Consider the following 22,790-nt stretch of genomic DNA (forward strand, 5'->3'; position numbering starts at 1 on the left):
GGTTTTGACATTCTCAAGGCATACTTCTTTTTTCCATAAGCAGTGCTATTTGCAGCTGAGAATTTTTCTGAGCCTGTTTCTTTCCCATAGAAGATGGAGTGGGGTGGGAGTGGGGGGCTAAAAGCTTCTTTTCACTTGACTTATATTCTTTTCAGTTCACACAGTCAGTGTTTCCATGAGCATGATTTTCTTTTAAAACTTTGTGCATTTCTTATGCTTCTCAGTAGGTTCCTTCCATTAGACAAAGGCTATACTTATAAATATTTTTGAGAGCAAATCTGTGGGACTACACACTTAAGATTCTTAAAAGCCCATTTATTTTTCTCAGGTCTTAAAAAATAAAATAGCTGTTATATCCTAGACACACGATCTTGACACTGAAACCAATATTATGTATTGCAAAGATGTGTATGTGTAGGACAAGTGTAAACCTATTCATGAGATAACATATCTAATCCCCAGTATTGGTGTTCTTTGGAGAGGAAGGGAGCAAAAGGGACTGAGGAGGGGAAGTAGGATTTCAGCTTTTTCAGCGTTTTTTCTTTAACAGTTTTAAAAGAACTATGACCTCATGTTCAGTTTTGTTCATTTAGATTGTTTGAAATATTTTGTAACATGATCCTCTGTATTTTCTGTATTCAAAAGATTAAGAAATATTAAATCAGTTGGTTATTTATTAGGTTACTTAATATTTTTCATCTAGATAGTATAACACTCTGCCTTTTTGTCTTAAAAGTTAGACATCGGGTTATTTACTTGGAGATCATATTTATGCTTCCTCTTTTTTGTAAGCTTTCATGTTCCATTAATAAGCCATTGAAATAAAGCTACTTAACATTTGTTTTTTGTTTTAGGAAAACCGTATTGAGACTATCAGTTGTGAAAATTTGGAAAATCTCTGTGTTGTTCTTCTTAATAAAAATCAACTGACTTCTTTTCATGGTTTCGATGGCTGCACTAATATCCAAAATCTTGAACTCTCACATAATAAAATCACTCGAATTGGTAAGAACAAGGGAATTTGAATATATTGACATTTATTTTTCATTATTACATCTTGTTTCATTTATTCCTTTTCAAAAATATACTGCCATTACTAATTTGCTTATTTTATTTATGCCATGCTTATTTAAGCTTTTATCCAAATGCATGAAGGAAATGGGATTATTTTTAATATATAAAGGAAATATGCTTCTACCACTGGCAAATGGCCAGTTATCAGTGGCTTCTTAAATTAGTATAATCATTTACCTATTCCTTTTTTTCTAACCAGTAGTGATTTGAGCTCTACTGGGGAATATAATACCCTGGTTTGATGCCATCATATTTTTATGGATCCTAGACTTTCTATACTTAGCAGCTGTCATAACTGTTTCCTAAAAATCCCTGTCATTACTCCTTTCCTTGCCTATGTACACTGCTTGTATTAACCTTTCCTTTTTTAGATAAAGCAACCACCACATGAAAGAAAGAATTCATCGGTTTGAATCTCCTTAATCTTTTCCATCTCTCCATTTGTACATCTATATCCCTATTTATCTATATCTGTTTCTACCCTCATCTTTATAATCCATATAATTCAGCAGTGAAAAAGTCTTTTCTTATTTAGGGCCATTCCTTTCATTTTCTAGAAACATAATTGTCAGTTTTGTGACTATTTTTATACTGATATTTTATTCTATCATTTATAAGCTGTCTTATGTCAAACACTTTCTACTTCTACTATTGTCCCATCTCTCTTACTCTTTGCTGTCAAATTTTGTGAAAGTGTTCTGTTCATGCTTTCACGTTTTACTATCCAATTTTCCTTTTCTTCCTCCTGAAACTCCAACTTACTTTTATATTGTTAGTAGTGTGATAATTCTAAAATGAAAATTTCATATTTTTTACTACCTGGCTTAAAGCTCTCTGTTATTTTTTATTTACACTTGTGAGATTCTCAAGGGACTTGATAGAAGCTTAAATAAATGGCTAATGAATAATCAAGGATTGCTTAAAAAACTAGATAAAAATCAGGAACTAGATAAAAATCTTACTCTGGTACAATACTAATAGTTTAAATCTTTGGATCCCAAAAGGCACTATCCGTTCCACCTCCTACATCCCCAAATCATTAGGAAATAAGGTCTAGAGTGAAATTTCAGGAAGTGGGATGGGAGGAAATGCAGTAGTGGAAGTAAGTTCATTTTTCCCATTTGATTAAATTTTATTTTTGGTATGTAAAACAGATATATGTTTCAAAACCAAACTGCATTGAAAAGGGCATTACTCAAAGAGATTGATCTTTCATCCATGCCCTTATCACTTTGTTCTCTGATATACTTTTCTTTTCTTTTTTTAAAAGATTTCTTTATTTATTGATGAGAAGCACATAGAGAGGCAGAGACATAGGTAGAGGGAGAAGTGGGCTTCATGCAGGAAGCCCAATGTGGGACTCGATCCTGGGACTCCAGGATCACGCTCTGAGCCAAAGGCAGACGCTCAACCGCTGAGCCACCAGGCGCCCCTATTTTATTTTTTCTTCTATTTAAATTTGAATAGCTGACATATACTACATCATTCATTTTAGATGTAGTGTTCAATGATTTATCAGTTGCATATAACACCCAGTGCTCAACACATCACATGCCCTCTCAATCTGATGTACTTTTTATTTTATTTTATTTTTTAAAGATTTTATTTACTTATTCATGAGAGACAGAGAGAGAGAGAGAGACAGGAAGAGACACAGGCAGAGGGAAGAGCAGGCTCCGTGCAGGGAGCCCGACGCGGGACTTGATCCCAGGACTCCAGGACCACACTCTGGGCCGAAGGTGGCGCTAAACCGCTGAGCCACTGGGGCTGCCTTACTTTTATATATATAGATGTTTTTGTATATATGCATACGTAACATCTATATGTGTATATAATAATATGTGTATCCCCTATGTGTATGCATGTACATAGAAATAAACACATATATACTAGTATATATGTATATATACTAATCCTTTCAAAAAATATAGAATATTTTAAGTACTGTCCTTTATCTTGCTTTTTTTTCACTTAACATGTTATGGAGTTCAGAGAATTCGTTTCCCATGGTTTCATAGTCTTCAGTTTTGTGGATGGACCAGGTTTTATTCCACTGGTTCCTGGTTGATGGACATTGGGTGGTTCCCAGTCTTCCACATTTGCTGTAATAACTACTCTGATACTTACATTTTCCATACTTTATCAGTTATATCTTTAGATTAATTTTCTGCAATATGTATTGCCAGCACGAAGGACATCTGTAATTTAGGAAGATAGTGCCAGGAACATTTTATGGGCAACATTTTGCACTCCTACCACTAATACACGTTAATCCTAGTTTCCTCCACTTATCTTTTCTTGTTTTGTTCTTTTCTATTTCTGTGTTAAATATTTTAATTCAGTTATTTTTTATTCCTTCTCACTATTGTTGACATGAATACTTAAGTCTATGAATTTTTCTGCGAGCACTGCTTGTATTTCTGTATTTTTGTCAGTTCTACAATTTTATGACATATTTTGCCTTATAGCTAAGATTTAAAATTTATGTATGGTAAGACCATTTTGTGTTGTTGTTCTTATTGTTTTTAGTTTATTGCATTATAATGAGAGAATTACCTGTGTGCCATTTCTGCTTTTGGCAACTTATTGTGATTTTCTAATATATGGTCAATTTTCAGGAATGTTTCATATGTACTTGAAAAGAGGTCATTGTGTTTTTAATTGGAATATAGAGTTTTTATTTTTATCTTTATGACCTACCTTAGGGATCATTTGTTTTAGATCTATATTTACTTGACCTACCATAGACTTGACCTGAGCTAGTATAAATTTATTTATTATTAATCAGCCTATTTCTTTTTGTATATCCTTTTGTTTCCATTTTTGAATGTTGCTCCATGCTGTTTTGTAGATATTCTTAGCTGTGTTATCTTTATTGTGAATTTTAGCCTTGAAATGTATGGTTCTTTGTCTCTTTACCATTCTGAGACTAAATCCTACCTTGTCTGCCAGCATTTTCTTTTTGTTTATATTTGCCTATGTAGTCATTTAAAAAAAATGACACTTTAGAAACACTTGGTTTTAGGCGTATACTTGTATACAGCATAGACTTGGGTTTTATTATTTGATCCAATTTTAAATGTTTTTGTTTCATATAGAACATGGCCATTTGTATTTGTAATTCAACTTTCATTCTTGCTGTTAGTACTGTCATCCCACTTGGGATGATGCTTTCACTTTCTGGAAAGAGGCCTTGTTGATAATACATGGGTTCTTCTATCACTGGAGTATCTCCATTTATTACTTACCCATCCAGTTTGTGTAGGATTCCCTCTGTACCAGTAGCCTGGATTGTGTTGGTCATGGATAGTTATTACCCTATTTAGAAAAAATTCAACTTGTAATTTCTTCATCTCTTATTTACACTGGAAGGATAGATGGGAGTATTTTTATTTATTTGTTGCTCATTATGAATTTCTAAAGGAGATATGAGGAGAGTTGGATCAAGGCAGTTACTGTCATCTCTGATCTTTTTTTAATATGGGAAAAATAGTTGTTTACACAAAGCAAGCTTTTACAGACATTTCAAGGCACACTTTTGAAAATATAATGTATAATATTCTTTAATGTGTTTATTTGCCTGTGCTGCTTGCTTTTGGGACTACTCATATTTTCTCCCATATGGAAATAGTGATACTTTTGATACAATTTTTTATCTTAAAATTTTAGTTTAAAAAACACAGAAATAATTTTGTTGTTGGAATGAAGGCAAGTGCATTGATAATGTATGTTGCTATATTGGCATACACTGAGGCAAGCTTTAAAAAAAAGAAAAAGGCTGTTTGTAAGAAGAAATGCTTTAACTCCCATTCACTTCATTTTCATTGCCAGCAGGGCTGTATGGGATTTCTTGTAACCAGTGGATTTCCTGGGATAGGATATCTGCAAGATTTATGTGGAAACTGCCATAGTATTAATTGATGTGCTTGAGGTATCTTTATGTAGTACAGAGCAAACAAGGTAAAAGACATCTTTGCTGTCTGTTGGGTACAATGAAAACACTGTATTTATTGAGTGTGAGAAGAGTATACATGAAAAAGTAGATTTTCTGAAGACCGTTTGGAGTCTGTTTTTCATCTTCAGGAACTACTTACAGAGATTCTGGTTGAGCTTAGGGGAAAGCATAGATTTTGTCTTTCAATGATGTATTGATGCTAAGAACTCTTATGAAGGGGCACAAAGATATATTTGTGTTTATAAGTTAATAGGTTACTATTCCATGCTACAATATTTCTTAAGGAGGTGAAATAAAATTGGAAGCCATACCACGTATTATACGTTTGTAGTTTCAAGTTAAATTTGTTCCTAATTCTTATTAAGCTGTAGTTATTACAGTAGTTAAATGTGTAATGTTAGCTTTAATTACTTTTTTATTAGAAAACATTAATGTGCATTTTTCTTTGAATTTCATTACGTGTAAGTGAATGAGAATAAGAACTGTATCCTGTTTAAGGCAATTCATTTGAAATTATTTATGCTAAGTGTTTTCCATTCTAATGAAACTGCTTACAGAAATAGAAACAATGTAAAGTATACTTTTTAAAAATAACAACTTAAAATGTAATTCTATAAATTGAAAGTTATAAAGTTAATAACGTATTTTTGTTATTGCCATTAATGTTTAAACATATTGTGAGCTGTGGCTAGTGTAAAGACTACCATATAATATTTTAATGTTATTTTCTATAATTTGTTCTATTTGGGTAGCAAGTTTTTGATTATAGAATACTTTGATTTGATCTGGAGCTATTCTTGAATATTTTGAATGTCAAAATAATTGTTTAAATTTATTAAGCTCACTTTAATTGACAATTTTAAATATGGATTTATTTTAATCAGACAACAGATTTTATTATACTTTTTATTAATCTAAAATGTTTTGTTTTGTTTTTTCCCCTGGAAGTTGATTTTTTTTTTCCTGTACTATCTTTTGTAACTCGATTTAATTTTGGTGATTTCCAGTTTAACTTTTAAGGTTATGATATCATTATGATATTTCATGCTTTTTTTGCTTGAAATTTCCCATAAATAAGCCTCAGGTAAAATTGGTAAAACATTTTGTTTTCCAGAAGTAATATGGAAAAACATTCCTTGAATAGATGTTGAATATCTGTGGGAAATTTTTCATATTTTGAGGTTGTATTTTTGACTTAGTTTTTAAATGAATAGCCAAAGCAAATGAAAAATAGGTGATTTATAATTTATAATCTAGTTTTCTTTGTTTCTTCCATTTTTATGTTGGACTTCATTGATTTTTCTAAGGGAAATATTCTGAAAATAAATTAATTTGAAAAAATTCATGCCATATGACAAAATTGTTTTATAAATTTTAGTTACAGAAAAAAATGCAACTTAATATAATAAATATAGTAATAGATAACTTCTTTAAACATTTTTATGTGCTTTATACATTTAACTCATTTACTTTCTATATAAATGCTAGGAGTTAGTTACTGTTAATTTTTACCCTCCTCAGGTAATAGTTGAGGCACAGAAAGGTTAATATATTATCTGAGATCACACAGTTACTAAATGATAAAGTCAGGATTTGAAACTCAGCAGTCTATCCATAGTATCTAATTTTTTAATTGCCTCATTCCACTTCCTCTCTAATAAATATCTATTTAACATTTAAGATTATTAGTATTTTATTAGAGTATATTAATACTATGTTGAGAATGTAATGATTTTAAGATTTATTGATTAATACATTTCTTAATGAGCAAATTTGTTGAGCACCTTCTATGTGTAAGCACTTTCCTAGGCACTAGAACATGGTACTAGAATATTGCTGAGGATGCAGCAATAAGCAAAACAAAGGAGTATCCTGACTTTCACCAAGATTATCTAGATTATTACACAGAAATAAAATGAAATAAATTGTATTTCATTTATTGAATATTGAGTAAAAATGAAAATAAGTATGATGTTAATGTGTAAGAGCAAATAATTATTTTTGTTTTCTCATTTTTGAAGCTTCTATCTCTGCTGTGTGAAGAAAACTTTAATCTGGAAAAACATGTTTCTTCAATGCCAGGAATTAATTTGTTAATAAATAAATTTCAAGTGATACATTCCTAGGAAATATCATTGTAAATAGAAGTAGACTTCTATTTTCTACTTCTCTAGAAGTAGAGTCTTTTTTTCTCCTGATGCTTTATTTTCAGATAATACTGCTTTCTGGAAAAGTGACACTAATATTATAAGTATGAAAGATATTGAAATAATGCCACATTTTCATATTAGCTTGATTACTGTCTTAGCTTCTAGGAGAAATGTTCCTGGTTAATTCTTGTTGCTCAATGTTGTCTTTGCAACATTAGAAAAAAATAATGAAGTAATGTAAAATAAAGCTCTGGATTATTTTCCTTGTAGAAATGCTTTTCACTATTGTATACTTGGTGAATTTCTTGTATTCCACTAGGTGGTGCTGGTTTACTCTTTAGTTTTGATATGCAACAATGCCCAGTACAAAGCTAAAAGGGATTTTACAAATCTGCTAACTTAGGCTTCTTAAGTTTACGGATGAAAAAATAGACCCACGTAATTTTCATCAAACTCCTACCAGAGGTGGGGCTAGAATCCAATTCTTCTCATTCCTGTTTCCACACAATATGTATGATCTGAAGAACTTTTGCATTGAAATTAAAAATCTTGAGTGCAACTCAGCATATTTGTATGTAATTGTCAAACATAGCAATCATTGAGCAGCTAAAGGAAGTAGACGTTTACCAAACACTTATTTAGTGAAAACCTCCAGCCTAATTTAACATCTTTAGTTTTGCTGTTCCTTATAGAAGAAATTATCCCCCCCTGTGGCAGGAATGTTTTATTAGACCATTAGCTCATTTCTGTGGGAGGAATTCTTTGAAATAGATATTTGTAGCAAGTATAGCCAAATGCTAATTTTGCCATGGGCAAGGGCTCTTTGATGGATAAACACACTTGGCTTCAGTTCTATTTTGTGGGATGTTGGAAACTTTTAAAGAGTTAATAAAAAATATATTGAAGCAGTGGACTCAAGAATATTTAAGTGATACTTTATATTTGTTATATTTACATCATTTGCAAGAAACTCTTAAATATTTTTGTGGCTACTGTTTTGTTTTGTTTGGGATGGAGAGTGGACGAAACAGAAATGTTGACTGGGAGAGAATCATTTTCTTTGAATTGTTGAGAAAGTAATGGTATTCTAAGGTAAGACTTGCTCTAAGTTTATTTCGCTGTTACTATCCTTCATTTGATAGTAAAGAATTTGTAATATTAAAAGACGAAGGGTGGCAACTTCTCTAACTTCCTTCCATCTAGATTCCCTCTTTTGAGCCAAATGCATTGCCTGGATCAAATTACCTGCTTAATCAATTGTATATAGGGTTTCAAAAGTGTGTATTAATATCCTATTTCTTCTTCAACGTTTAGCTCAAACAATCTCTTTGAAGCCTGATTTGGTCACAACAGTTGAGAGTTTTTAAACTACTTTTCATTGAGGATAATTGTTAAGAAACAATAGTAGTTATCATTTTTAGTGCCCAATATGTGACAGTGTTGTACAAGCTACTTTAAAAGATTGTTTTAAATCCTCCCAGTAACACAAAAACACCTTCACTCCACAAATAAAGGAACAAAGGCCCAGAGAAGTTAAGCAACTTGTTTATATTCACACAGCCAGTTTTGAAATGGGCCTGAAATTCATGGACTGCCTGCCTCAGAGTCTATTCATTTTTTATGATGCTGTACTGCCTGCAATCAACATGCTCTACTGACCGTGTTATTAGCATAGTCATAGAGAAAAGGCTACATACATGATTCCCATGATGATTGCAGGTTGTAGATCTTTGTTCTTAGAGCCTATTTTTTTATTTTAACTGTTCTTGAGGCCATGATATTTGTTTTATATAAATTTATCATTATTATACATTTCTTTTAAATTGACCAATTTTATCACCTTTAGATGTCCCTTTTCATCTGTAGTAAAGCTTTCTCCCTTTGTCTCTGTGTCTGATATACCAAACTAGCTTTCTTTTAGACACAGGAGGCTTTTATGCTTGTAAAAATTATTGGGTACCCGCCTCAAACAGCTTTCATTTATGCAGGTTATATCTATCAGTGTTTACTATAAAGAAAAAAAATGAGAAGATTTTTGTTTTTATTTATCAATTCATTCAGAGCTTAAGATAATAAAGCTTTTCTATTAATAGTTTTATAAATAATAAATGTAGTTTTTAACCAAAAGTTATGGTGAGAAGAGGGTTATTGTTACACATATTTGCAAATCTCTTTAATGTCTAGCTTAACACAAGACAGATGGATTTCCGTATTTCCTTCTGCATTCAATTTGCTACAATATCACACCTCATGTAGCCTCTGGAAAACTGCATTATAAGCTCTTGCGCAAATGAGAGTGAATAAGGCAAATAACATTTTAGAATTATTATGAAATAGTTTTGACTCCGTGGAACCTTTAAAAGTGTCTGTAGGAGGTTGGTCACTGGACCACACTTTGAGAATCATTGGTTTAGTGTGTACATAAGATATCTTTTTCTATCCTCTTACTTACAATATTTCTACATATTCTATTTTTGGTATGTCTCTTTTATGTCATGTGAAACTGTGTTGCTTCTGTTATTGTTTTCTTCTGTTATCTAGGCTGCCTGACAAATTTTAGCTTTGTTTCTAGCCTTTGGTCTCTAATAACTAATTAATTAATAAGTGCAATTATTAATATATGAGTTTAAATCTACTGTATTACTATTTGATTCTATTTGTTTTACCTGTTCTGTTTTTTCTCTTTTCTTGCCTCTTTCTGGTATAGTTGAGGTTTTAAACTATTTCATTTTCCCTTTCTCTTACCAGTTATATATTATTTTACTCTTCTTTTGGTTTGCTATAGATACAGCATGCCTTCTTGATTTACCAAATCTAAATTTATTTGGTACTTTTTCAAAGCAGTTCTAGAGTCTTAGAAAATTTAAACTTAATTTACTCCCAACTTAATATGCTATTATTGTCATGAATTTTAGTGTGTGTGTGTGTGTATGTGTGTGTGTGTGTATTTGGAATAGCTTAAGACAGTATTATTTTATAATATAGATATCATTTAGATTCACACACTTTTTAAAACTTTCCTTTGTGTGTGTATGTGTGTTTTAATATTTTCTTTTTTTTAAATTTTTTTTTATTTATTTATGATAGTCACACAGAGAGAGAGAGAGAGAGAGAGAGAGAGAGGCAGAGACACAGGCAGAAGGAAAAGCAGGCTCCATGCACCAGGAGCCCAACGTGGGATTCGATCCCGGGTCTCCAGGATCGCGCCCTGGGCCAAAGGCAGGCGCCAAACTGCTGTGCCACCCAGGGATCCCTAATATTTTATTTTTTGAGATAAAATTGATATATGTTTGTTTCAGGGATACGACATAATTTGATTTTTGTATACATACACTAAAAGTGATCACAATAGTACATCTAGTTATCATTCATTATTATACAATTGGCCTCCTTTACCCAATTTGCCCTCCCACCTCCTTTCTCTCTGATAACCATTTAACTGTTCTCTGCATGTATGAGTTGTGTTTTGGTTTGTTTGTTTAGTTTTTTTTTGATCCCACATATGAGAGAGATCATATGGCATTTATCTTTTTCTGACTTATTCCATTTAACATAATGCCCTTGAGATCCATCCATGTTGTCACAAATGGCAACGTTTCATTCCTTTTTGTGGCTGCATAATATTCCATTATACATCTAAATACCATGATTATTTTATCCATTGTCTCATCAGCGGGCACTTAGGTTGTATCCATATCTTTGCTATTGTAAATAATGCTGTAATGAATGAACATGGAGGTACATATATCTTTTCAAGTCAGTGGGTTTTTTTCTTTAAATAAATTATCCTGAAGTGTAATTGCTAGATCACAAGGTTGCTCTATTTTTAATTTTTTGAAGAACCTCCATACTGTTTTCCATAGTGGCTGTGCCAGTTTACATTCCCACCAACTGTGTGAGAGGGTTCTCTTCTCTCCACATCCTTGCCAACACTTGTTATTTTTTGTCTTTCTGATAATAGTTATTTTAACAGATGTGAAGTGATATACTCTTGTGATTTTGAGTTGTATCCCCCTGATGGTTAATGGTTAATGATGTTGAGCATCTTTTCATATGCCTGTTGGCCATCTGATGTATTCTTTGGAAAAATGTCTATTCAGATCTTTTGCCCCTTATTTAATCAGATTGGATTTTTGCTAATGAGTTGTATGATAGTGTGTGATAGTCTCCAATTTTGTTTTTTCTTGAAATTGATAGTGTGTGATAGTCTCCAATTTTGTTTTTTTCTTGAAATTGCATTCTGGGTCATTTGTGGATCCATACAAATTTTAGAATTATTTGTCATATTTCTGTGAAAAATGCCATTGGAATTTTTAAGGGATTGCATTGGATATGTGGATTGATCTGGACATGGACATTCTAAGTACAGAATATTTTTCCATTTATTTGTGCCTTCATCAATTCCTTTTATTAGTGTCCTGTAGTTTTTAATATATAGATCTTTCACCTCCTTGATTAAATTTATTCTTTGGTATTTTATTTTATTTTTTAATGTAAGTATAAATGGGATTATTTTCTTAATTTTTCTTTCTGATATTTCATTGTTAGTATATAGAAATGCCACATATTTCTATATATTGATTTTGTATCCTGCTAACTTTACTCATTTATTTGTTAGTTCTAACAGTTTGGTAGAGTCATTAGGGTTCTCTCTATGATACTGTGTTCTGCAAATGGTGGTAGTTTTATTTCCTTTTCCAGTTTGGATGTCTTTTACTTTATTTTCTTGTATAATTGCTGTGTCTTTTCAGATTGCTTTCTGCCATTTAAATAATCACTACTATAATAATGATAATATTGTTTTGTAATTTATTCACTTCATGATATAGTCAGCATTTTTACATTATAATTTTTAAAAAGTTGTAGTTGAATTGACCAAGTAAGAGATATTTGAGCAGAGATTCTGTCTATATTATTTTTCTATTTCCATGTGGACACAACATAACACAGGGCCAAAACTAGTAGAATGAGTCTCTGATGAATTTATATTACAAGTCAAGCTATTTTTGAAAAAATAGATTTTTGATATTTTTAGTAGAAATGAGAATATAAATGACTTATATATGTTAATATATAGGATACTCTATGCCTCTTATTTCAAAAAATTACAAAATTTTTTTTCACTATGCCACTATTAGGAAAATAAAACTATAATAAACATAATTCACATCTACATAGAAATCCAAAAATCTTTGAGGAATAACTAATATCAAAAGGTGAACAAAATGTCCTTCTATACAGAGGAGGCATTTATATGAAAGGATAAAGTAATCAAAATAGAAATCACTTGAAGTGAACATGGTAACTCTTCAGCCAATCATGCTTACTTTTCCTAAATAAATAAGTGTACTTGGGGTAAAGTTTAATTTAAAAAAGTTTAGGTAATTAATTAAGCAAAGTTTATTTAAGCACTAGAAAAAGTTTAATAATACCTGTCATTATTATAGTACACATAAAGAGATGAGCTCTAGACATGTAATTTATATTAATATTAAAGAAACAGTTAACATTGTAGTGCTGCTTTTGAGATGACGCAGATATAACTTTAACCACTACTGAAGTTGAACACAAATTTGAATTTTTGAAAAGTACCATAATTTATGAAGTAAGCAATTGTTGAAATATATTAATATATATATAAAATAATTTTATGAATAAAAAAATCATCCCTATGTGAATTACTGGCTGGGAATATTCCTTTTCAGTCCATTTTTCTACAAACAGTTTACTAAGATGGGACATACTTAAAAACTCAAAAGCATTGTTGAACAATAGAGCAAGAGATTACATGAAAATGTTTTCACTTCAAAATTTTAGACTGGCTTCCTCTAGCTTCCTGGCTAGACATGATAAAATTATCTCATTTACACTTCCATCTCCCCCTTCCGGTTTTGTCCGTTATATCTTCTTTGTTGTTTAGTAAATTATAAAACATGTGCTTTTGATTTCATGTATTTTAGACAATAGTAAGTCCCCCTTAAGAAAATAAAATAAATTAGAATATTTATACTTGTTCCAGTCTTCTTTTCCCCTCACCATTTTTATTATTCACAACAGGATTTATGACTCTGTGTCTATATCCTTTAGTGGCATTAGCTCTATATGACAAGGGGTCAGTACCAGTTCCTTTTTACAACTGTTCCTTTTATCCTCTGCTTGTCTGGATTACCTAGTTCATTAGCTCTTTTTAATCTTATTTTTCAAAGGAAGATGGACCCTGTAATCCCTGAATTCTTTCACTTTTGAGAATATCTGTCAGTTGCCTTCTTGAATGAGAATAAAGCTGTGCATTCTATTTTTAGGTAACACTTTCACTTGGTACTTTTGTGACATTGCTTGACTGTATACATGATATTGTCTGCTGCTATTGCAAGTTAGAGGCTAATTTGATTTTCTCTCCTCATGACTGAGTTCTGTGTGGATACCTGAGTACCATTTTCCTTGTTCTTGATCAGTAACTCAACCAAGAAACATCTAATAGTCAATAAATCCACATAAATTTGTTTTGGAATCTATTTGAGTCTATTTGTCATGGATGATCCATATTTTGATTGAGTTTATCTTTCATGTCTATTATCATTTAATTAATTTAATCTATGTCTTTATTTTTGGCTTTCTTCATATTTTATTCTCAGTGTGATGATCTTTCTGTGAGCAATTAAAACTTCAACTCTCTGTTCTGTACAATGTTGTTTCTAAATTATTTATTAGTTCTGTCATGGTGTTATTTTGGTCCATTTGTTTACCCACATCTGTTGTTTTAATATCTTTGAATTCTTGTTACATTAGATTTCTTTGAATATCCTTCTATAGCCCCAAACATTTTCAGCATTTTTTTTCTTTCTCATATTTTCCTCAGAATAGAATCCTTACTGTATTAGTTATATATTGTTGTGAAGCTAGTACCCTAAAACAGCAGTTTAAAACCACAAACATTTATTTTTTAAATATTATCTGTGGATCAGGAATCTGGGAGTGGCTTAACTGGGTGGTTGTGCCTCAGGATCTCTTAAGAGGTTGCAGTCAAGCTGTCAACCAGGACTATTATCATCTCAAGGCTCAATGAGTCTGAAAGATATACTTCCAAGCTCATTCATTTGTTGACAGCCCTCAGTTCCAATTATTTTTTGAATGCCTTTTTTTGTCATTAAGCTAATTTTTAGATTATATAATATATATTTTAGATTATATTTAATTTTATATATAATTTTAATTTATATATTTATTTTTTTTTAAAATTTTATTTATTCATGAGAAACACAGAGGTAGAGACATAGGCAGAGGGAGAAGCAGGCTCCCTGCAGGGAACCCGATGTGGGACTCGATCCTGGATCCTGGGATCATGCCCTGAGCCAAACGCAGATGCTCAACCGCTGAGCCACCCAGACGTCCATTTTATATATATATAAATTTTATATATGTATGTATATATGTATATATTTTATATATGTATATAAAATTTATATATATAAATTTATATATAAATATAAATAAATTAATATATATATATATAAATGCACATTCTCCCTCACTTTTATATTTAGGTCAGTGTTTTAGAGATTTTACCGTCTCTGTTTACTATTTCACTGAATTTCCTTTAAAACTTTCTTCTTAAAACCTAAGAGATATGCCGTCTAATCTCTTATCTCTTTAGAGAGTTCCTTTGCTTTGACTGTATAACAAACCCTTTTGATGAATAGCAGTATCAGGTTTTCCCAAGTTTTTCTTCAGGTCAACAATCATTGTTGGTAGTGGTGGTAGTCAGGATAAAATACAAAATAGCACTTGTATTCAAAACTTGTTCTGATTTTTTTCAAAATAGATTGTTTTTAAATATATATTATGCAAGAAGCACATTCTCATTTAATTTTTTAAATAGAGTTATATAATATTAGCAATAAAACATCCTGTTTACCCCTTCTCTTTCTTATTTTGTAAGAGTGACTACTGTTTACAGTTCTTTATGAATCAAACAAGATTTTGTTCTATACAATACAATTATAGATGTGTAGATTTGTATTCGGACTCTCTCAATAGCTAAAAGCCTATGTATATAAATTAGGTTTTATACACAGTAATAGATTATGAACATCCCTCAATGTCAGACTACTTCATATTAAAGATTATGTGTGTTCATTTTATAGATGCTCATAATTTAACTAGTCCCTTACTGATATTTAATTTGTCTCCATTTCTTTGTTTTAAATAATACAGAAAGGAATCTCTCTACATTTTATTTTAGAGTTATGTGTTTTATTATGTAATGGATTCCTAGAAGAAGAAATGCTTTGTCAAATATTCTTCAATATCCGAGACTTGAAATCATGGTAATTCTACCGAATTGAAACCTGTTGAGTAAAGTAATTATACCTTCTCTGTATATTGGCTGAAAATAATGGTGTCTTAATATTTGAAATTAGCTGATAAGGTTTCCTTAATTCTTCCTAGCCTAACATGTCACACACTGCTACTGGATTTTACATAGACAGACTGCCCTAAAGTAGAAGTGTGTGTGTGGCATATCTGAGGGACAGCAATGAGGTTAACATGCTAGGATGAACTAAGAGAAGGGGACAGTAGTAGAGGATGAGTTCAAGATAGAGTTTTGTGGGCCATTTTAAGGACTGTAGAGGATCTTCTCTCCATAATCAAATATTTAAAATGTAGTCTACATCCCTTGTCCCCACTTCTACTGAACTGTGGCCTCCATCCTGTGTGTTGCCTCTAACAAAAGTCTTCAGCTACTTCATGACTGCTAAGGCAGTGGCCTCTTCATATGTCTTGGCACTCTGTTGGCCATATATAATTTAGTGTAAATAAAAATGCCTTTGGTAATTGTAAAATGTAAATTGCTTTATTTTATTTTTACTAACCACTGCCATCGTCACAGAATTGTTTGCCTGCCTTTTCCTCTTGTTCTCTCCCAATTGCTCTGCTGCTTTATCTGCTATTTTCTTTGAGCTTCTTATGCCAAATCCTTTAGCTTTCCTCAGTGTGTGACTTGATGTTTCATTCTTGTTTCTCTTCTTCGTGACCTTTGAGAAGTTTCACAAATGCATTCCCAACTCTAAATGAGTTAATAGAAGATTCTATTTCTGAATAGCTCTGAAAAACTTAAAGGCAATGTTCATGACTTTTAAAAATATTAAGCTTATGGAAGTAGATTGCTTAAGATGTTTAAATATTTGAAAAAGGACATTTTATTTTACACAACTACAAATTTTCATTAGCATTTCCTTCTGCCTTGAAGGCCTTTAAACTGCTTCAATGGGCTAATTGATGTTCATTAGGTATGATCATAAGACATATTAAATTCCAAAATATTTTCTTTTTCAGCAATCTTTAAATTACATTTTAGCTAATATATATTTATTATTATATGTAAATACTATTTTAACACCTTAGAATTCATGTTGTATAATTGGCCTATTATTTAAACATAGTCAACTATCTTATAAGGCAGAACAATTCACTCAATATCAGATGACAATGTTTTCTAAGTTATACTTGCTATTTTACATTACAGGAAAATACTACTACATTAATCCTAGATAAGAACTTAAAAATGTAAAAATAGGATGCCTGAGTGGCTCAGCAGTTGAATGTCTGCCTTCGGCTCAGAGGGTGATCCTGGGGTCCTGGGATCGAGTCCCGCATTGGGCTCCCTGCATGGAGCCTGCTTCTCCCTCTGCCTATGTCTCTGCCTCTTTTTCTGTGTTTCTCATGAATAAATAAAATATTTTTAAAAAATAAAATAAAAATCTAAAACTACTGCCTAAATTTAAATTTAAGTCTCTTTCTTCTTCTGTGGGTCTTCTACGATTTGCCCTTGTTTTCCTAGATAATATATAATTTATCATTAGAAGAAAATTTACTCTTTAGCATAAAAATGTGTTCCTTTTTATAAGAAATAATCATCCATAATGTTGTTTTTTGACTCAAACTATTAGAAACACTGCAATTTTGAAATACAGTTTTTCTTTAAATATACCTCTATGAAATATTTGTATAATACACTCAATTCTATTACATTATCTACATTTTAAAATGTGATGTGGAATTAAATTTTCATGGGAATCTTATTTTATTTCTCCATTTTGATACAAGCAGCCTGTGTGCCCTTTCCTTCTATAAATTACAATATATAATCACAAGAGCAAACCTTGAGTTAATGCTTTAAATTTCTCCAGGATAAATTTACTACATAAGTTCCAGATATTATTTTTATACATAATTACATTTCTTTCAAGATTATCTTTCAGTTTATTATCAAATAACCTTTTTTTGGTCAAAAAACTCATGTCTATTCCAATATTTAATTGAATGAAATATTTTGGGGCTTGACAAGAAAATCACAATGAAGCTTTATTCTTTCTCCAAGGTCTAGCCTCAATGACTCCCATATGTACAATACTTACTGAAGACATTCTGCTTACCAATACTTACTTTAGACCTTAAATCATATTTCTATTTTTTACAACTGCCTATTTCATATAATAGGATGGTACCTAGAGAGATCATATCTAATACCTAGTCCAATATTCAGTCCAAGTAACATTTTCTAGATTTTTAATATCTTCCATGAAACATTAACAGACTTCCTCAGCATTTCTTCCCAGTGCTAATTCCTGATGGCTTATCTGAACAGCCTTCTCAGTGTTTTCCTTATGAGTGTGGAGCTATTGTCTAAGATTCCTCTGTTATTTTTTAAATAGTATCATATTTGTTTTAACTTTATCTGGGCAAAAAGGATACTTGTGACAATCTTGAAATACCTGAAGAATATGCTGATATTTCATTGTTGTTGATATGGTTGCACCTACTTCACATGGGAATCCAAGATAGCTATCTCAGTGGTAGGAAAATGGCATTCCAGTGTTAAATATTCAAACCTAAGGATTCAAACTTCAAAAACTCTGAAACTGAGTTGAGAATGATTTTTAAAAACAAATACAAATACAAATACAAAAAAAAAAAAAAATCCCACAAGCCCTCCCTTGTTCCTTGTCATTTGAAAATAAAACATTCAATGCCCAAATACTTTTAGTATTTTGTTCAGTTTTCAATTGGTATATAACAATGTCACTCAACAAAATATCTTGTATATACAAATTAAAAAATAATACATTTTATACTTACACAAAATTTCACAGGAATATGGGCTAAATCTTCACTTGTGATTAGAAATATTGGGAGATATAAAAGTGCAATTTTTCAGAATTTTTAGTATCTGGAAGAATGTATGATACTAGTGATTTTGGAAAATTTTTCTTCCAGGTGGTTTAGAATCTTTGAAAAATCTTCAGCAACTAATTGTGGACCACAATCGGCTAATTAGTACAAAAGGTCTTTGTGATACTCCTACCATTGTATACCTGGATTGCTCACATAATCATCTTACTAAAGTTGAAGGTATTGAAAACTGTGGATTGCTTCAAGTGCTGAAGTTACAGGGAAATTATCTAACTGAGGTAATTTATTTGAATTATTGGCTTCTGTGATTAATGCAGCATTTTTCTTTTGATAGAAAAATCAACTGCACATTTTAAAAGCAATTTTGATTAATTTTTCTTTGTTTTTGCTTGCCATCTATATGTGATTTCCAGTTTACTTAAAACTGTTACATACTTCTATTTAAAAAATATTCAACATAGAATATTTTGTAAAGAAATCTAATTTAACCTAAGTTTTTCAGAACACTAAAATATATCATAACTTTTCAGTTATATTTCAGTATATAAGTGGGGCCGAATGTATCGGTTATGAAATTCTAGTTAAAATTTATCATAGGAAAAAAAATAAATAAATAAATAAAATTTATCATAGGGATCCCTGGGTGGTGCAGCGGTTTAGCAGCTGCCTTTGGCCCAGGGCGCGATCCTGGAGATCCAGGATCGAATCCCACGTCAGGCTCCCGGTGCATGGAGCCTGCTTCTCCCTCTGTCTATGTCTCTGCCTCTCTCTCTGTGTGTGACTATCATAAATAAATAAATAAATATAAATAAATAAATAAATAAATAAATAAATAAATAAATAAATAAATAAAATTTATCATAAAGTAACTTTTATTTAAAAATTTCTAATTGTGAATTTAATTCTTAGAAATTTTATTGATACTAAAATTCTCATTATACTTTGACTTATGTAGTTTAACAGAATATACCTCTTGTTAGTTTTAGATTTTATGCTTTTAAATTTTATTGAATGAGAAAAATAGTTTACTAAATATAAGCTAATGACCCAAATTTAAATATAGCTTCCATCCTTGGAGAATCATGTCCTACTAAGAGAATTGCACTTGGATGATAACAGCATTTCAACCGTGGAAGAGCTTTCTTCATATTGGTTGCCTTTACTACAAAACCTGACTCTCTCTCAAAACAGGTAAAAACAAACTGCATCATAAGCACTAAATGCATTGAATGATTGCTTAAAGTAAATGCATGATGTTTATAACACGTAGAAATGTTAATTTTTACCAGCAATACAGTGAAAGTGCATCACAAATTAGTATATAAATTAGAAATTTAACTTTTTTAGTAGCATTTTAATTGTTACTTATACTACCCGTTTTGTTTCTTCTCAAAGACATACTTGTAGAAATCTCCTAGAGCAGATTTGTTTATATTTGTAAAGAATATAGTCCTTAGAAAATGCAGGAGGAAGTTAATTTAATTCAGAAGGATGTCTCATTCTCTCAAGTGGTACTTATTAAGTCCTGGAAGAATGATTTTTAATCTGCTCTCAACTTGCATGTCTTTTTGTAACTGTTAAGATTGATTTAAATTTGATTTCCCTAAGGATATAAAGTAACACTTAAAAAAATACCTTAACATTAAATCGAGATGGGTACCTGACACAGAAGATCCATTTGAAACCACCAAACATCTGGATCTTTGCAGAGAATAACTGTCTAAAACCAAAACAGGAGCACAATATGTGTATGCCTCCCTCTGCTTAATATTTCATTGAGACCTATTCACTTTAATATGATTAATTTGTTCATCAAAGGCACATTGAGTAGAGGAAAGAAACCACGTTTAACAAGAAATTACTTTTTTTGAGTTACACAACTCTTGCAGAACAAGTGAACAAGTACAACCCAGTTTTAATATATATTTTTTCCTGAAAGAACCATAACATTTTTTCACATTCTCTGCACAATGGTGCTGATCCTTTGAGTGTATATGTCCCAAATGATTTCACTTCCACCTGTTAAAACTATTCCAGCATTTGACAAAGCAAAAACTGAATCTGTGTTCAAAAATTCCCTCAAATTATTTTAATCAGATCTAATACATGAAAGTTGATTTGGTTTTAAAGTGGCATTTATTATAGAGCAAGTTCTATCAGATAACACTGTTTAAATCATTTGGGGCATCTACAAACTTGGTAGATCTTCTCACAATATTTTCCAGGTAAGAAACACAATGTCAATAGAATGCTCAGCTGTGCTTTGTGCATATGCAATAAATCACTCAGTAATTGACATACCTCATACGTTTTATGGAAGTGGATCTCAAACCACATTAATGAGCAAAATAACATTAAAAGAGATTAGAAAATATTCAAGTCAATAACATTTTTTGAGAAATAATGCCTTTAATTTCTTTGGACAATTTAAACTATCAAAGAAATCATCCACTTTTAAAAGTTAAAATTAATACTAACTGATGGACTTTTGCCCTATCAATCTGGTATAACTTATTTTCCATATCAATCTGATATGACTAGGAATTATATACTAGATTACTAGACATTTGTTAGGTTTGATGATAATAATTGGAGTGCTTAATCCAAATAATCCTTATTTATAAATTTGTTTGCTTAACCTTATAAAATTTGAATGTTGAGATGGTGTTTGCTATTTTGGGGGACATAGAACTGAGTAATATATGTCCTCATCATTAAAAAAAAAAAAACTCTTAAGAAGGGGTGCCTTGTTAGTGCAATTGGTTAAGCATCCAACTCTTGGTTTCAGCTCAGGTTGTTATCTCAGTATCTTGAGATCAACCGAGGAGCCTGCATGGGGCTCCTTGCTCAGCACAGAGTCTGCTAGAGCCTCTCTCTCCCTCTGCCCCTTTCCCTACCCTGTCCACTCTCTTGCTCTTCCAAATAAAGCAATAAATCTTTTCTAAAAATTATTTTTAAAACCCTCAAGAATAAAATAATCTTTTGAACTTAACTGTATAAAAAAGTACTTTGTTATATAATGCATGCTTTTTTTACTTTTTAATAATACTGTCACTTATATTTGAATGTATTCTTTGCAATCTCTCAAAGTTCTTGCACATTAACCTTCTATCATTTCTGAAAGAACAAAAGGGAAAGACCGAAGGATATCAGGGAAATGCAATTGATAGAAATGGACATAGAGAATAATAAAATTATTTCCTAAAATCATAGTATAAAATCCTTAGAATTTTTCATAATAGGCTACTTCCATTAACTATAGGAATTATCTATCTTACATTAAGCTTTTACATGTACATTGACTTTTTCAGAACTATATCAGTTTTGGTAAAACTCAGGATCAGCACATCTGGGTATGAATTCTGAGCCTACAATTTACCTATCAGTTGACCTTGAGCAACTCTCTTCTTACTACCCAAGCCTGTTCTTTTTTTTTTTTTTTCCTCTGTGTAAAAGGAATACTAATACCTACCTATCTTTCCTATTTGATGGGATTCCAGTGGTGATCCAAAAGGAGGATAAATGTCAATACATTTTGCAGGCCTCAGAAGGGTTTTATAAATGTGATATTTGGATTTGTGATTGGTATGTCTTTTAAATTATATATATTTTTCTTTTAATTTTTGATAAATATTTTCACCACAAGGAAGAAATTATGTGTCCATATGTTTTTTTTCTCCAACAAATGAAATACAATAAAGAATGATACTTAGTACAATTGTTTGAAATACATGTTTCATCTTGACTTCTGTTTTAAATTTTCATTAGGACATATGACTGTTTTAAGTTTGATTCAGTGGAGTCCTAACTGGAAGACTCTCGGCTCATGTCTTTCTACTTCTAGTGAGACTCTAAGTAGGAGCAGAAAGTGGAAACTATTACCCATTGGCTGCTCATTGTACAAATCATTTGCTTTTTGTCGTCTTTGAAATTTATATCTTTTTTATGCCCAGGGCTAATGTGACAAGGTCAAATGGTATTAGGTTTTCACTAATGTCCTTTGTCTTTCTGGTTTGAATTTTCTTGGAAAAAATATACACAGAATGTCAGTAAAAGGAAAAGTTCTAGAGGTTTAAAAAAAGAATTGTACTATTAGGTTTCTACCATCCTAATGAATAGTCATAAAGGTGAATGAATAGCCAGTTTTCTTAATTAAATTTTTTTAAAAAGAAAAAAAAATGATTCTAAAAGCATGGTTATCTGAAAAGATAAAATTTTAATATTATAAAAATATTCTGTCGAGCCAAATATTTCTTTGCTTGCATAATTTTTGAGAAAAAATTATTTTATTTTTAATTCTAAGATGTCATTGGTTATTTTACTGGATGCCTTCATATAACGTATATGTTACCTATACTTTGCCATGTAACTTACTTTTTAAAAATATGAAAGAGTCTGAAAAAATGGGAACACTCGTC

At 31.1% G+C, this 22,790-nt stretch overlaps 1 protein-coding gene across 18 annotated transcripts in view; it reads left to right on the forward strand.

Moving 5' to 3' along the window:
• LRRIQ1 (leucine rich repeats and IQ motif containing 1) overlaps window positions 1-22,790 on the forward strand; it is a 214,825-nt gene that overhangs the window by 28,673 nt on the left and 163,362 nt on the right. For all 18 annotated transcript variants that reach the window (XR_005370433.1, XR_005370432.1, XR_005370429.1 and 15 more), the window contains 3 exons: window positions 855-1,005; window positions 18,457-18,650; window positions 19,436-19,563. Coding sequence is in view for 10 of the 18 variants with exons in the window: in XM_038558582.1 (XP_038414510.1) it covers window positions 855-1,005; window positions 18,457-18,650; window positions 19,436-19,563 (473 nt within the window). In the remaining 8 variants the exon portion in view is untranslated. The remainder of the gene's footprint in view (window positions 1-854; window positions 1,006-18,456; window positions 18,651-19,435; window positions 19,564-22,790) is intronic.

This window comes from Canis lupus, chromosome 15 (genome assembly GCF_011100685.1).
Source record: "Canis lupus familiaris isolate Mischka breed German Shepherd chromosome 15, alternate assembly UU_Cfam_GSD_1.0, whole genome shotgun sequence".
Classification (NCBI taxonomy): domain Eukaryota; kingdom Metazoa; phylum Chordata; class Mammalia; order Carnivora; family Canidae; genus Canis; species Canis lupus.